The sequence below is a fragment of the Podarcis pityusensis genome, assembly GCF_964106645.2.
Source record: "Podarcis pityusensis genome assembly, chromosome: 6".
In the NCBI taxonomy this organism is placed as follows: Eukaryota; Metazoa; Chordata; class Lepidosauria; order Squamata; family Lacertidae; genus Podarcis; species Podarcis pityusensis.
Window position 1 is genome coordinate 29,814,571 of NC_138030.1, and position 17,053 is coordinate 29,831,623.

Sequence of the window (17,053 nt, forward strand, 5' to 3'; positions counted from 1 at the left end):
TTTCCTTAAGAATGGATACGTTTGATCTTTTTGCAGTCCATGGGACTCTCAATAGTCTCCTCCAGCACCATAATTCAAAAGCATCAATCTTTATGGTCCAGCTCTCACTTCCATACATCACTACTGGGAAAACTATAGCTTTAGCTATAAGGACCTTTGTCGGCAAAGTGATGTCTCTGCTTTTTAAGATGCTGTCTAGGTTTGTCATTGTGTTTCTCCCAAGAAGCAGGGGTCTTTTAATTTCGCGGCTGCTGTCACCTTCTGCAGTGATCATATCTGATAGGATATCTGATAGCCATCTTCAATTATCTAGACGGCTGTCACATGGAAGATGGAGCACGCTTCTGCTCAGGAGGGTAGCACCAAACCAATGGCTTCAAGTTGCAAGAAAGGAGATTCACACTAAACATCAGGAAGAACTTTGGGACAGTCAGAGCTGTTCGACAGTGGATGGGGACTCCCACGAGAGGAGGTTTTGAAGCAGAGGTTGGATGGCCAGCTGTCAATGGATGCTTTAGCTGAGATTCCTGCACTGGACTAGATGACTCTTTTGGAGCGGGGGTCTCTTCTACCTATAATTCTATGCTCCAATGATTCAACACAGGGCTATTCGGAAAGCCAGCCTTATTTTCTCCTCTCCCCTTTCTCCCTCCCTTCCTTCCTTCTGCGATAGGAAGAGCACCAACCAATAGCCAGAACCGGCGCACCGCAGCGGCCTCTACCGGCCACGCCGTTTAGAACACGTCCCTACTCCCCTCTGCGCAGGCGCCCTCCGAGCTCACCAACCCTTTCATCTCGCGTCATCCCTACCGCAGGGGCGGGAGGGGCAGGCGGTTCTGATAGGCGCTCGGAGAAGACGGGGTGGGCGGGGCTACAGGAGTGGGCGTGTCCCGGAAGGGAGGCTGCTTGATGGCCGCGGAAGCGGGGAGGGGGAGGCAAGGGCGCCCGGGTTGCCCTCGCTGCGCGCGGCTGCTAGATGCTGCTGTCGGCGCCGCCCCTGCACCGGCTGGGCTGGCTCTGGCTGTGGGTGCTGCACTCGCTGGGGCAGCCCCCTCCGGCCGCCGGGAAGGAGGTCGACGTCGCCCGCTACAGGTGAGCCCGGACCAGGATGACTGATGGAGGGAGAGCAGCTCGCTGCTCCCTCATCACTACCTGGGCTCCTTTGCCTTCCCTTTTCTAAAGGCTCTGTCATGCCAGGCGGATTTTCAACAGGTGAAGCCTCCCCTTTTTCCGTGGCTCGCCTCTCTGGCTGGCCACGTTGAATTTCACCTGCCATCAAGTCTCCCGCAAGGACAACGGGAGAAAAAAGGATGGTGGCAGCCCTGCTCTCGGGTGGAAAACCGAGGGTGGGAGAGGGTGGAAATCCTCTAATACTAATACGCAGCTGTATTTATCAGTTTGCTTTTAATAAAAAAAAAGTGCTTGTTTTCTAATAGTGAGGATGGAACAGAAATAAAAGGTCAGGGGATGAGGATAGACTTTAGATGGCAAGTTCTACCCTTGTAGAAAATGGTAAGAAACGACAGTCATTTTATTCATGTGTTTGTTTAAATATCTTAGGGATGTGGCTTCATGGAAAAGTAAACAAGATATCATAGCCATATATGTGAGGAAATCTTAAAAATAACTGAGGGCATGCTGCTCTTGACATATGCAGGTCTTTGTGGTCATGGTTGAAAGCAGCTGTGAAGAACCTTGAGGCAAAAAAAACCCCAGAAGTAGATCCTGCAAACCTAAAGTGCTTCCTTTGAGAAAGTAGGAAAAGTGCAGTGGATTCTTGGAAATTATAAGGGAATCTTGAAGACATTGGTTTGGTGTGAAGCCATGAACAGAGGCCTTTTTCTCTTCCCTTCTTCTCCTGCCTTCCACTGCATTTTGTGTATATCAAGCAGGCAGCAAGAAAGTTGGAAGGAAGAGAATTGCTGAGGTGACCTACTGAGGGCCGGTCACAGCCCTGGCATGGGAGCTACCAGAGATCCATATTTATTCTGCATGGCGGCATTCCATGTGGAGGCTGTAATATTTGAAAGCATCTCATTGTGTAAATCCTAGATGAAGAAATTTTATTTTGCTTTTCAGACCAAAATTGTTTCCCAGAGTGGCTCATGGTGATCAAAAAGTCAATTCAGTCCTGGTGGCAGGAATTGTACATAAATGAAACTGACCTTGTCCTCAGGTTTACAGACTAAAATGACCAAAAGAATGGGAGCAGAGAGAGAACCTCGTGAACGGAAATCAGTTTGACAGTGTCAGAATTACATGATTAATTCTGAGTTGGCATTTATCCAGTTGTGGTCATACTGACCTTCCCCTGCTGTTGGTCTTGCTGGCCTAGAAGGGATACAACTACCCATTAATCCAATTAGTGCTTTCCCCCTCACTTCTGCAGTTCCAGGGCAACTGGAGCAGAGCTCTTTCTGGCTGGAAGGTGGGAAGCAAACTTATTGTGGCTGCTCCATTTCTGGAAGAAGGCTGCTCTCATCCTTGCTTTGATCTTCTTCATGCGGGTGGGGTTTCAGCCTCCTGGCCGCCCTCAAAACTTCCAGTTTTGAAGAGAACATACTTTGTTTTTAGATGATATTGCACATGTATTGCGTCATACCCCATTTTAGAAGAAGCATTCTCTGCTCTGTGAGAGAAAGGAGAATGCTTCTTCTGTGATGGCAAGTATGATCCACTCCTTTCAAAATTTTGGCAGTGCTATGCTCACCTTTGTAGAGGTCACCTTTTTTGCTGTTGTTGTTCTGTGGTGTTGTCCACTTTTCTGTAACACTGTAAGTATGAAACGTCTTTTTTTTTCTCCCTTTAGAGAGCGAGTCAAGTCCATGTTTTATCATGCGTATGATAATTACCTGGAAAACGCCTTCCCGTATGATGAACTGCGCCCTCTGACATGTGATGGGCAGGACACTTGGGGAAGGTAATGGGAAGACTGAATGTTCTTTCTGTGGTTGCTTGTGGAATTTTGAAATAACACCTTCTTAGGGTATGTCCCTGTTTACTAGAGCAGGTGTCATCGTCCCCCCACCTGTCATGCTGAGTGAAGCTGATGGGAATTGCAGTCTAACTTCTGGAGGGCCCCATGTTACAGCATATGCTAGTTGTCCTGGAGCAGCGTAGATTTACTTAACCTTTTCACTGCCTTTGGAATGGGTTTGTTTAGCCTAGTGAGGAAAGACTGAGGTGCACATGATGAAACTGTTCCAATACCTGAAGTGCTGTCACATAGAAGAGGCCACGTTCTCTGCAGAACTTGATGTAATGGGCTCAAGTTACAGGAGGATGGGTTTCAGTAGAACAGTGGGAGAAACCTCTTAATGGTAGGAGCAGTTTAGCCATGGAACTAACTATTACAGTGGAGGTGGGCTCTCCCTCACTAGATCTTTTCCGACAGAGACTGGACAGCCATCTCTTGGTTTTTCAGAGAAGAAGCCCATTGGTTAAATGCCAGCATGTGCATCTTTCTATGTATTTTGTGGTTGATGCCACATTTGCCTCACCAGCATTGCCTTCCTTTCTTTTTCAGTTTTTCTCTCACACTGATTGATGCGCTGGACACTCTGCTAGTAAGTACCGTTTGTCAGTATCATAATCTTTCTTAGTTTTCTCAGGTCCTGCTTATTCTCAGGCATATTGCATATTGGTAGAAAAATAATTCTGTTCCTCATACTTTCAGTTTCTCCCTACTTTCAACTTCTTTACAAACAAGTAAAATGACAGCATTACTAAAACCAAGCACAAAATGGATTCCAAGCACAAAATGGATTCACAAATTTGAAAACAAAGGGTTATATCCAACACTATTGTTTCACTTACACAACACATGTTTCCATAAGGAATGGACCATGCTCCCCTTTCTTGCCTGCAGCTTCCCCAAATCTTCTCCAGAGGGTTGAGGGACCTTTCAGAACAGATTTGGGGGTGCACAGGGAGAGAAGAAGACAGTATGAGACTGGAACTCCATGTGTGCAGTGCAGGATACAGCCCAAATGTAGAAGTAAAATTGTCCATTGTCTCCCAAGACAGATAGATGCCAGCTAATTCCAGACTTGATCCATAGGAACATAGAAAGCTGCTTTATACCGAGTCAGACTCACTGGTCCATCTACCTCAGTATTGTCTACACTGATTGGCAGCAGCTCTCCAGGGTTTCAGGCAGGGAGTGTCTCCCAGACCTATCCGGAGATGCTGAGGATGGGACCTGGCCTGTTCACAAGGCCAACTTCTGTTGTTGATGCAATGCCAACATTCCAAGTTCTAGCACATTTTCTTCATTATAACAGCCTGAAGAAGCTTCAAGGGCAAAGCTAGATTGCCCCAGTGTAATATTCTGTAATATATCTTTCCTACTGATTTCTATCCTGCCTGCCCCCAAATTTAGATGTTTGCAGTCTCATGAATTGTATGCTTTCAATTACATTTATTTATTCCCAGATTTTGGGGAACGTCTCTGAATTCCAGAGAGTTGTCAGCGTGTTGCAGGAGGGTGTGAATTTTGATATCGATGTAAATGCTTCTGTCTTTGAAACCAACATCAGAGGTGAGTGGAACTCAAAAAGGTCCCTGTCTTGGAAGTATTTTGCATAACAAATTAGTCTAGAGTTGCAGCACAGAGGAAAGATGAGTGTGTAATATAGTAACAGGATTCAGAAGGGTAGCCATGTGTAGCCAGTTGTAGCAAAAACAACAAAGAGTCAGTTGTAGCAGCCTTTTAAGGATTGACAATTTATTATAGCTTAATTTTTCACGGAGCAGAGTCCATAAGAGGTATAAAGTGTAATCCTAAATTGGCAGGCATTATATTAAAAGCACTGGGGGTTGGAAGAATGGAAAATGGAGAGGGAAATAAAAGTTATAGAAATACCCTGTTCAGAGGTAATACCATACCAGATTAGAACAAGGATGGATTAACCAGATATTGTTGAAAGCCAGTTCTCATTATTCCTGACCTTTGGCCTTGCTCTCTGGGGCTGATGAGAGTTGCAGCTTCTAGAGGGTCCCCACTTCCCCACCCCTGTATTAAAGAGAGAAATCAGACAGAGAACTATGGCCTTCTATCCCCTGCCTGTAGCGGTCCTGGAAGCAGTCAGCTGGCAACTGTTAGAAAAAGAGACCTGAGCTACATGGGCTTTTTGTCTTATTCAGCCGGGCTGCTGTTAACATTCTTGTGATGATTCTAGTGCAAGTTTTTGCTCTGATGCTTTTCTGTATTCATTAATAAGGCGCTAAGTTGAACATTTCATGACTTACACAGTATATCCTTGCAGTGATCAAGGGAAAAGATGTTGCTGGGATAAGAACAATTCATGTGTGTCTCCTGAGAAGTTTAACCAAATGGCTGGCTCCTCTGTAGCCACTGAAAAGGAAATCAGTTCTGCACACTTCACATTGGCCAATTTGCACAATCAAATCCTGGGTTAAGAAGCCAGGATGTGAAAGTGTCATGCGTGCTCGCATGCAACTCCTTCATGTGAGCTGCATAACAGGCCAAGATTCAGCTTTTGGCCCTAGTTTCTCATTATGTGTGAACCTGGAAACTGTGGTTAATGGTTTTTCAGACAAGACTGGATGTGAGGCCTGTTGAATTGTTTCTTTAAATGTAAAGGTTCATCATTGTTCTACCCGATGTGTATGTCTTTAAGGGGCCAGAGCAAGGGCCAGAGCAAGATAATGAGACCCAGCTTTACAGCTGTGAAACATAGCAGGTGCTGCTGAGTTGTATTGATTAAGCTGTGTTGGTAATTGGGTGTAGTATATAAGGAGCAGCACCTAGCTCTCCCCTTACCCTGGGAGATGGGTTGGTGGTTGAGTCTGGTTTGTTGTTGATGTATTTAGTGTAAATGGAGTTTTTGTTTTTGTAATTAAAACCTTATTTAAGTTATTTTTGAGTCCCTTTTTAATGCATGGTCTCCCCAGCAAGCTCTCTGCGGTGCTACCATACTGCAAATAGCCAACAAGGCCATGGTTTAAATTTGATTTCCAGTTCCTGGCTGGTTTGGAACCCACATAGCATAGCTTATGACTTTGCACATAAAACAAATCTCTGGTTAAAAGCTGAATCGTGGCTTGTTCAAAGGAACTCAGTGCCACCCACAAGTAGCTGCTGCATATACTGACTTCTTAAGCCAGGAATTGATTGTCCAATTAGTCTGTTTGCTCCTCCTTTTAAATATACTATGATTGCAGATAAAGGGGCTGGGCATGGTTATCAAAAGGATGGTGGCTAGTCGGCTGTAGATATGCCTGGAGGAAGTGGATTTTCTAGATCCGTTCCAGTCTGGTTTTGGCTCTGAAACACTCTTGTCGCCCTGATTGACAGTCTCCACTGGGAAAGTGATGGAGGAATGCAACTCTGCTGGTTCTCCTTGATCTCTCAATGGCTTTTGACACCATTGACCATGGTGTTCTTCTGGAGCGACTCAGGGAGGTTGGAGTTAGAAGTACTGTATTATAGTGGTTCCACTGCTGCCTCCAGGATCACTAGCATAAAATATTACTAGGAGATTACTGCTTAGCTTTTGGGCTGTTGGGTCCCACAAGGGTTCATTCTGTCTCCTAAGCTATTTAAAATATATGTGGAAACTGTTGGGAGCTGTTATCTGGGGATTTGGAGCACGGTACTCAGCTCTCTTCTTCCATTCCATAGAAATCGGAGTCCGTGAAGGTGTTGTACAGGTGTTTGGAGGCAGCAGTAGACTAGATGGGGGCCAATAAATTGAGACTGTTTCCAGATAAGACAGAAGTACTGTGTATGGGTAGTTCCCATGCCCAGGAATTTGGTGTACAACAAGTTCTGGAAGGAGTTGCACTCCCCTCTTAAGGAAAAGGCTTGTAGTCTGGGAGTATTCCCGGATCCCAGCTGGATTGTCGCTGGAGTCTCATATTGCTTCTGTGGCTAGGAGTGCTCATACCTAGCATAGGCTGATTCACCAGCTGCAGCTGTTCCATGGTCAGAGTAGCCTGGCCTCAGTTGTCCGTTCTTGGTGGCCTTCAAAAACATTCCTGTTTACTGAGGGATTTGATGGCTGAAAGAGACTGTGAGATCACTAGCTGAGATAATGTTCTTAACTGTTTTTAGATTTTTGCTTTGTTTTATCATTGCTATGTCTGCTGCTGCTGCGGGCTCCTTTGGGAGGAAGAGCAAGATACAAATCAAATGAAAAATAACATATTCACCCTTTGCCATTGAGACAGCACTACTTTGCTTTTTAAATAAGCTGTGCATTCCCATTTTCAGTGGTCGGCGGCCTCCTGTCTGCTCACTTGTTGTCAAAGAAGGCCGGTGTTGAAGTGGAAGCAGGATGGCCCTGCTCTGGGCCCCTCTTGAGGATGGCAGAGGATGCAGCTCGAAAACTTTTGCCAGGTGAGCACTGTTGCAGACTCTGAGAATTCATTTCCTCCCTTTCTGTGTTGCTGCCTTATAGGCTAAACTAGATTATAAGTAATGGGTACCAGGAACTGCAGAGGGACAAATTCTTGCAAATTGCTAGGAGCAGAAGAGATGTAGTTGGATATCTCAAGTGCGTTGAAAATAAATATTTATGCTCCTAATGTAGCCTTTTCCAACCTTGAGTCCCCAGATGTTGCTGGACCCCAGTTCCCATCATCCTTGACCACTGGACCTGCTAGCTAAGAATGATGGGAGTTGTAGTCCAACAACATCTGGGGACCCACAGTTGGGAAAGGCTGCCCTAATGTATACTGGGCCAAATGTTGCTAAAATCTGAAGTAATGAAAATGGACTCAAGTGTCTGCTTTTTTTTATCAATGAGTATACCACAGCAGCAAAAATAGTATTATGGCTAAGTGGATAATGTGGGACGCGGGTGGCGCTGTGTCTAAACCACAGAGATTAAGGCTTGCTGATCAGAAGGTTGGCGGTTCAAATCCCCATGACGGGGTGAGCTCCTGTTGATCGGTCCCTGCTCCTGCCAACCTAGCAGTTCGAAAGCACGTCAAAGTGCAAGTAGATAAATAGGCACCGCTCCGGCAGCAAGGCAAACAGCGTTTCCATGCACTGCTCTGGTTCACCAGAAGCGGCTTAGTCATGCTGGCCACATGACCCAGAAGCTGTACGCTGGCTCCCTCAGCCAGTAAAGAGAGATGAGTGCCACAACCCCAGAGTCATCCACTACTGGACCTAACGGTCGGGGTCCCTTTACCTTTACCTAGTGGATAATGTGATGGCTCTGATAAATATCTAAGATGAGAAATAATGCAGCTAATGCAATGTTTACTTTGAGGAAGTAGAAAGGCACTTACAGTGCTGTATATGACATGTATTTGTCACTAAGCATTCATTGCACACTTGAGCTAAAACAGAACATACAGTCTTTGCTGTCTATTTGAATAGCGATGATCATTTTAACTTGTGGTTACTAGGATTCGCATTTGTTCACCTGTGAATGGGTTACCGTTAAAGTGGAATATAAATCCCAATCTATACAACAGAAACCTCTTTGAGCAAAGTAGTTCTTCAGTATACAGCTGTGTTCTTGTGTTTGTGTGTTTTGGAAAATCTTTAAATTATTGCCATAAACGTAGGAAATCTATTAGCTGCCAAGCCCGTTGAGCTTGATTGGACAGTGTATCAGGGTTGCTCACCAGGAGCTGGTAACAATTCCTTACGGGTAAATACCTTGCTTGCTGGACCTGCTGTTCAAATTGAGCTGTGCGCTATAGGTGACGAGGCAGACAAACCTCCATGCATTGAATTCAATGCATTGAATTAGGCAGTCTTCCCAGTAGTTGTCCTGACTTGTTTGCCCACTGTTTAGATTGTGCTGGGCTGTCACATGACTTACTGTTAAAACTTGAAACACACCTGATAGGAGACTTGCAGGAGTATTTATGGAACCAACCTTGGGAGGAGAATCCACAGTTTGAACTGTATTACCTACACTGGGCCCCCAGTTATGCTAGTTTTGTTTTGAAGCCTTTCAGACTCCAACTGGAATGCCATATGGGACAGTGAACTTACTACATGGAGTAAACCCTGGAGAGACACCAATTACTTGTACTGCTGGAATTGGTACATTTATAGTGGAATTTGCTACGTTAAGTCATCTTACAGGTGACCCAATATTTGAGGATGTTGCCAGAAAGGCTCTTAAGACCCTCTGGAAAAATCGTTCTGATATTGGCTTGGTGAGTGGAAAAGCCTCATGTCACACTTTCCATCTAGTTTGATTTTTGTTGAAAGTATGGTCGAATTCTTTTAAAACACTGCCACTGAAACACATTGATTGCAAGAATATAACAGTACCAGGTCCACCATGTACCATAAATGTACACAGGCTGGTATGAGCTTAATCCTACTCCCAAACCTCTGTTGTTTGTCTACATCAAGGCTGAGCATGATGATCATCACCATTTTTCAGTAGCTTGTGGTCCAGATACCTTGAGCTTTTTTGCAAGAATACAATGGATGATCATATTAGAAGACGGCTTGTGAAGTTCCAATACTTGTAGAAACCTACATTGCTTGCTACCAGTCACTTCCTACCTCCACATTCTTACAAATCTTTTAAAAAAAAGATTTGCTCTTACATTTTCGCAGGTATACAAATCAGTTCAGGAATTTCCTCATTGGTCATTTCTCATCATCATCACTATCTTAAATGAATCTCTTCTGTCATGGAACTCAAGAGAGCATACATGACCCATCCAAACACTGACCAGACTCAGACCTGCTTAAGTTCAGCAAGGTGGTGGTCTCATGTGCCTTCAGACCCTCCCACTCCCATCCACCACCCATTAGCCATTGGTCCTTGTTTTCACTGAAAACTGGTATGATCCACAAAGTGTCTGTCACAGGATTTAATGTTGAAATGAAATTCACTCCGGGGGAAATTCAATGTATTCAGTTACGTTCTAGGCTTATAGTATGTTCTTGGGCAAATCCAAGAACTTGGAACCGGAAAGCAGCTGGGAATTTAAATAAAGATCAAAACAGTTGATGCCATGCTAAGCATTCTAGTTTAAAAGGCTGTGTTAATGAATCATTAATGTTGCATGTTAGAGATGCCTGGTCCTGTGCTAGTTCTCCTAATCAGACTCATTGAAGTTAACGAACATGGCTAACTTATGTCCATTAATTTCAGTGGGCCTATTCTGAGTAAAAATTAGTTGACTACTACCCATTGTGTTTTTTTTAAGAATTGGTACAGTAACACACATTGTTGGCACTAAATGCATGTTAGAAGGACTGCAGAAATTAAGATTTTTTTGTTATGTCTTTGTGCTTTTTGGAAGCTTGTACAGATAACAAACCAAGGATCTATTGTTTGCTGAAATGTATAGAAATGTAAACCTATGCTAATCCCAATCTACAGCTTTTAATAAATGAGGCTTTTTTTCTTTCTTCAGGTGGGTAATCATGTTGATGTGGTAACTGCCAAATGGGTAGCCCAGGATGCTGGCATTGGCGCCGGAGTAGATTCCTATTTTGAGTATCTTGTTAAAGGAGCCATCCTATTGCAGGACGAGGAGCTGATGTCAATGTTTCTAGGTGAGTTCAGAAAGGGCCATAGCTCAGTGGCAGGGCATCATCTTTGCATGCCAAAGGTCCCTGGTTCCATCCCTGGCATCTCCAGGTAGGGTCAGGAAATACCTCCACCTGACATCTCGGAGAGTCATTGCCAGCCATGGTGGACAATGCTCATTGGCTTCCTTCCTTCACCACATTAGAGAAGGGCTGTAGCTCAGGGATATAACATCTGCTTTGCATGCAAGAGGTCCCAGGGTTTGGGAATCTCTCTTCTCTGCAGCCTTAGAGAGCTGCTTATCGTCAGTGTGGACAAAACTGAGCTAGATGGGCAAAGGATCTGACTCAGTCTAAGGCAGTGACATGTGATGGTCTTGTTCAGTGGTGATGAGCACAATTGAGAGAATCACACTTTAAAGCTTCTGATTATGCATCGGCAGCCCTGTCTCTGTCTGCCCCTGTCAGGTTTGGGGCAGTCTTGCAGCCAAATTGGAACAGGTGCCAGGCCAAATCAGGATGCATGTCCAGGCCATGGCCCCGGAGGCTCCTTGCCCCTGCTTTAATGATAACTCATGTGCCATTTTTTCTCTTTCCCTCCTTGAACAGCAACTGCTCTGTAGAAGCTCATCTGTTGTGAGCAGAGTTCCCTTTTAAAATATTTTTGTATTTTCATCCCTTTAACATTGTTAAGCATAAAAGGAAATTCCAATGATAAATGTGTTCTTTGAAATATATGCAGATAGATTATATGAAAGCCAGTTCATTTTCAGGTGCTCTGAAATTCTTCTTCCAATGTTTATCGTTCATTTTGACTTGTCTTTCTGTAGACTACAACAAAGCTATAAGCAACTACACAAAATTTGATGATTGGTACCTCTGGGTTCAGATGTATAAAGGAACAGTCTCAATGCCTGTTTTTCAGTCCCTTGAAGCCTACTGGCCTGGCTTGCAGGTAAGGGCTGATGAAGAACAGGTATGTTTTAACTCAGGGATCGCTAAAGAACTTGTGGCTCTTCATATGTTGTTGGACGCTGTGGTCAAGCAATACTTGGTGGCCACAGGTTCCATCCCTCTTTTAATTGCTTGTGTTCTTCATAATTCCATTTCTACAGTAAAACTGAGAACCCGCACCAGAGTAGGCGTCCAATGCAGTATAACATGAATCCAGTCTTTTTGCCTGTGTTGGATAATCCTGTACTTAAATCAGAAGTGTTAAAGCAGATGAGGACAAATATCTGCACTGAGAAAACCAGCTGTGGCTTTTTCTTGCCAAGAAAACAGTTAGCAATAATCCACTTTTCGTTGTCTCTCTGATTCCGTGTGAACTGTAATTCCGCTGAGAATCTGACAAAGGCTGTTTTAGTATCTAGGAATGAAAATGAACGATTTCCTAAAACAGAGTAGCCCTATTAAACTTAAACATGTTGTTTCTAGTAGATTTCTTTCCAGACTTAAAAAAAACCTGGTTGCCACTGAGGTGTCTGTCCTATGGTTATTTTATATTCCAAGTCTTCTTACAGACATCATCTCAGTACATAGTTGATTGTGCTATTACGGTTCTTCTCCTGCCCCCCCCCCCTTTTCCTTTTTTTAAAGCAGATTAAGTACTATTTGAGGGTTCTAGTTGTACACTGTGCTTGGTTTGATTATGTCTGCTATGCTCTATTCTTTCTGTTACCTCACTGGGTTTTTTATGGTTTTATTCTTCCTCCCAGAGCCTCATTGGAGACATAGATAGTGCAATGCGAACATTCCTCAATTATTACACTGTTTGGAAGCAGTTTGGTGGGTTGCCTGAGTTCTACAATATTCCCCAGGGTTATACAGTGGAAAAGCGTGAAGGGTATCCACTTAGACCTGGTAAATGAGAAATAAGTATTTTGTATGTGACATCTTTCATTTGTTGTTTACAAGTCATATAAATACTGCAGATGTATGTTTAAATAAAATAATTTATATACTGCTTAACTACAGTAATCTCCAAGCAGTTTACAAGGATGAAATACTGAAAGTAAATATTGGTTAGAACTATAAAATCAAAATCCAATTAAAATGCCTGCTGGAACAACAACAAAAAATGTCTTCAGTAGGCACTGGAAGTTCAGCAGGGAGGGAGGGAGTCTTCATGACATTCCTCCTAGGGGTGCAGCAATAAAACTGCTAGCACATTTGCAAAACTAAGCATGGTTTCAAAGCAGATGAGGAGACTGTGTGTTAAGATTCCTGCCTTGCAGGTGGTTGGAGATGACCCTCAAGACCCCTTCCAATTCTATGATTCCATTATGTCATCTGGAAGCAAGTGCCATAAAATTGGGTCCACAATACTAAACCCAATGGCTCCTGGTGAATACGAGCCATGCATGCAAGCCACGGGGGACCACTAACAGTAACTCCCCCAAAGACCTCAGTAATTAAGAAGAGATACAAGGGATTAGGCAGGTATCCTGGACCCAAATTGTTAAGGGCCTTGTAAAGTTATATAAAAACCTTGAGCATGGCTTAGTAGCGTATGGGCAGTCAGTGTAAACTTTTGAACACTGCAGTTATGTGCTGGCGGTAATCTGCTCCTATTGACAGTCTAGCCCACAGCATTTTGCATCAGCTGGAACCTCTGGACCAGGCCCAAATGCAGCCCCACATAGAGCACACTGCATTAATAGAGTCTTGAGGTTACTGTAATGGCCATAGTCAGCATACCAGCTGAAGCTAGTAAAAGGCACTCCTCATCACCAAGGCCTCCCTAGCCTCCAGCAACAAAGATAGATACAGGAGACACCCCCCCCCAAAAAAGTCCAAGCTTCTTCATTCAGAGGGAGCACAACTCCACCCAGAACAGGCAAGTGTCCAGTCTCCCAGACACATGAACCACCATCCCAAAGGGCTTCCGTCCTCCTACAGTTCATGCTTAGTTTACTGGTCCTCGTCCAGATCACCCCTCCACCTAGGCAAGTGTTTAGATCATGCATAGCATCCCCTGACTCAATGTTATGGAGAAGTAGAGCTGTGTGTTGATAGCCTATTGATGACCCTTAGCCCCAAATCATCTAAAGACCACACACAGTGATGTCATATAGATATTAAACTAGATTGTTTAAGACTTTAGCTTGTACCTTGTGGCTTCCTTTTGGATGATCTCCAAGTTGCTTTGTGGTTTGCCTTGGTTATAGATAAATCTATAGATCATTAACATTTCAGTCTAAGTGGCTCCTGAACCTCTTTCTGTTAAAAAGAGGGTTCCAAATGCATATTGTTCTCTAGTGTTGCCGAAGGCAGCAGCTTTGAACAGCAAGCTACCTCTTAACGCAGAATAAAATGAGTTCCAAACTACGTGGCATGATGGGGGGAAGGTTTTAAGGAAAACTGATTATTTTGTCCCTTATTCAATAATAGATGACCCCTGTTTTGAACTATTGTGTGTTCTGAATCTTTGGGAAACTGTGCAGGTGCTTCCTGTATATTGAATAAATGCATGTGTATGCAATGATGTAACTTAAGGGGTGGGATTCACCTCATCAGTTGAAACCCTGTGCAATGGGGCTTCCCCTCTCTCCTTCATGTGCCTCCTGAAATTGGTTCGGGGGTTGAAGAGAACCCCCCCGAGTACAGCACAGGGGAGGGGAGATAATTCCGTCTGGAAAGCTGATAATCTTGTGCGTACAGAATATTTTTAATAGCGCAACATTGATTTCCACCCAAGCTTTTTCTTTTTTGTATTTTTGCAGAACTGATAGAGAGCGCAATGTACCTATATCGTGCTACCCAAGATCCCACCCTTTTGGAACTGGGCAGAGATGTTGTAGAGTCAATAGAAAAAATCAGCAAGGTTGAGTGTGGCTTTGCAACAGTTAAGTATTTCTCCTGAACTCTCTTCCCCTGCCCCTTTCTTTTTAGTAATGGACTAGTGTGTCCCTCTCAAGCATCCTTTTCTCACTAGCAAAAGTTAACCTACCAGAATGTGTCGTCTTGGTTGGTGTGTGTGTGTTTTATTCTGTGGCACAAATATGGTACTGATTCTAAGTTCTGCTTATTTCAACAGTAGACTTGAACTCCTGATTCGTGCCGCTGTATATTTCTCCAGAATGTTGCTGAAACAATTGTACGACAGATTCTGGCATATGCAGTGTAACCACTTTTCCCTCCATTTATTTTAAAGATCAAAGACCTGCGAGATCACAAACTAGATAACCGCATGGAGTCCTTCTTCCTGGCTGAAACAGTGAAATATTTGTATCTACTGTTTGATCCTGACAACTTTATCCATAACAATGGGTCATCCTTTGACGTCGTACTGACACCCTATGGAGAATGTGTTCTTGGTGCTGGTGGATACATCTTCAATACTGAAGCTCATCCTATAGACCCTGCTGCACTGCACTGTTGCAGGAAACAAAAGGAAGAGCAGTGGGAGGTAGAAGATCTAGTGAGAGAGTTCTATTCTCTGAAAAGAAGCAAGAAGTTCACTTTGACAAGAACTTCCGGTGGAAGAGAAGCAGAGACGCACAAAGACTCTGCAGATACTTCTTCAGAAGGCCGCAAAGAGCAAATGAACACTAAACAGAAAGAGAAAAGGAAAATCCCACTCCTGAGCTGCCCTAGTCAACCCTTTAACTCCAAACTGGCTGTTCTAGGGCAGGTCTTCTTAGACAATACTTGATTCCTTTGCTCTGATTCAGAGTTGTTGATTTCAATAAATATGTATTTTATTTGCACTTTTCTGTTGCTGTTTCCTTAGAGGGATATCTATCCTTAGGGGCATATCTTCAAACGGGCGTAAATTGTGTTTTGGCATACATCCACTTTGGAAAGCAGAAGTATTTTGAGACCAACAAAAAGCAATTGTATGACACTTAGTATAGCTTTAGTTCCCAGATTGCGCCAGCCCCCTGCATGCCTTGTTTGTTAATTTTTCTCTCTCTATCTCTCTTTCAGAGAGTGTTCATACTCTTTAACCACAGGCAGCACGGCAAGTTTGATCTGATATTAAATAGTCATGTTGGCCTCATGCAAAAAGAAATATGGCAAGCAAGTTTTTGAACTGCATAATCTTTAGGCAAATGTGTTTAGAATACAAAAATAGGTTACATTCTCAGGTTGTGGGTGCCTGGATGCAACACCATTACCTGGGTGAGACTCGTTCAAGTAATGTACAACTTAAACAGCTGCATCTAAATAAGGTATAGTTTGAAAACTTGCCACACACTGTGCCAATAAAATGTTGTCTTGGTCTGTAGTCAACAAGATGTTTGTTTACAGCATGGTGACAGGGTGGATCTTGCAGATACGGTGTACTTGGTAGCTCTGTCCTGCAAAGTACCCAATTCAGATTTCACTCTTGCCAAGAGTTTGCTACATGGCCCTTAGTCAAACAGCTGTGCAATCACACTTTGCCTGCTGTCTGCAAGGTGGAGATAACATACAGTACTAACCTACAGAGTTGCCATAAAGATTGCTGAGATAATTATGCTGAGTGCTTTGAATTCTGACATCCTGTATACATGTTAAGTTGATAGCTGTGAGAATAGATGGATTCACACATTTCTATCATGGACATTAAAGAGAAGGGTGATTATTTGTAGTCTTGGGGCTTTCCAATTGGGACACGATGGTGGCTTCTGATTTGTATGTGGTTGTTCTGGCAAAGACATCTATCTTACTCTATAGCTGGGAGTACTTTTTGTATAAAGCAGGTTTTTTTTAAAGGGGATTTAACGGTATATAATGCAGCTTCCATTTTAAGATGCATTGCTTTTCTTTGTTTAGAGAGAAGCAAACCATGAGTGTTGGCTTGCAAGTAACAAGAAGTCAACCTTTGTTCCCCAGTGTGGCAACAGCAAAACTGAAATATAAATGAAGCAAGCAAAAAGAAAAGGGGAAGAAACCTCTTGCAGGCAGAGACTTGTGTTTCTATTTTTATATGCTATACATATGGGGTACTTTTTATAAATAATAAATGACAATAAGTGAGCTAGTAGGAAGGCTGTAAATCCTGGAACACGTAGAGATGGGACTGGTATAAGTTCCATGTTGGCAATTTCTAGGATTTCTGCCAGATTTTAAACAGACAGTTTGTCTGAAAGGAGCAGAAAAGCTCCCATTTTGTGATTATGGGTCAGCATAATTGCATAGAAGCGACTTGCATTTACTTTTTCTTTCCACTTATATATTCTCATGTCCCATTTAAGGACAAAACCCTGTGATTTCACCTTGGCCAACCTCCCAGCTTCGCTTTACTATTTACCCTGTTGAACTTATGGAGAGGAACTTGAAAGCTTGTACGCTACTTTGTTCCATGTTGGTTGGCCTGATTAAGGTATTGTGCTACTATGGATTATAGAATCTTTCTTGTGGGCTGATATAGCGTCCCTAAACTTTTGTGTTCACAGGGTTGCTTAGAAAATGCACGTGAAGTGCTTCAAATATTCTAATATGCAGTAGTAATATAATTATTATTATTAGTAGTGATACTGTAATTATTACCTTATTATATTATATATGCACATAATATGCTGATGCCGATTATAAAAAAGTAGTTGTTAGTAATATTTCGTACACAACTATAGCTTAATT

The 17,053-nt window shown here is 43.2% G+C and overlaps 1 protein-coding gene across 2 annotated transcripts; it reads left to right on the forward strand.

Annotated features, from left to right (window-relative positions):
* The first annotated feature begins 884 nt into the window (after positions 1-884).
* Positions 885-15,195, forward strand: LOC308479580 (ER degradation-enhancing alpha-mannosidase-like protein 2). 2 transcript variants are annotated; one of them, XM_081010297.1, is made up of 12 exons: positions 885-1,092; positions 2,390-2,428; positions 2,810-2,920; positions 3,527-3,566; positions 4,435-4,540; positions 7,238-7,363; positions 8,936-9,147; positions 10,369-10,510; positions 11,314-11,438; positions 12,202-12,346; positions 14,209-14,330; positions 14,640-15,195. In XM_081010297.1, the coding sequence occupies exons 1-12, from the start codon at positions 977-979 to the stop codon at positions 15,138-15,140; spliced, it is 1,785 nt and encodes a 594-aa protein (XP_080866423.1). In that variant the 5' UTR covers positions 885-976; the 3' UTR covers positions 15,141-15,195. The 2 variants fall into 2 exon arrangements, with proteins under 2 accessions (XP_080866423.1, XP_080866424.1); XM_081010298.1 differs by lacking the exon at positions 2,390-2,428 and having other exon boundaries at positions 886-1,092.
* The last annotated feature ends 1,858 nt before the right edge of the window (positions 15,196-17,053 follow it).

Excerpts from the sequence above, each read along its gene's own strand:
- LOC308479580 (XM_081010297.1), top strand. The coding sequence starts at position 977 with ATGCTGCTGTCGGCGCCGCCCCTGCACCGGCTGGGCTGGCTCTGGCTG. Across the intron at positions 4,541-7,237 it reads CTTTGAAACCAACATCAGAG|TGGTCGGCGGCCTCCTGTCT; the intron begins GTGAGTGGAACT and ends TCCCATTTTCAG. Across the intron at positions 7,364-8,935 it reads AGCTCGAAAACTTTTGCCAG|CCTTTCAGACTCCAACTGGA; the intron begins GTGAGCACTGTT and ends TTTGTTTTGAAG.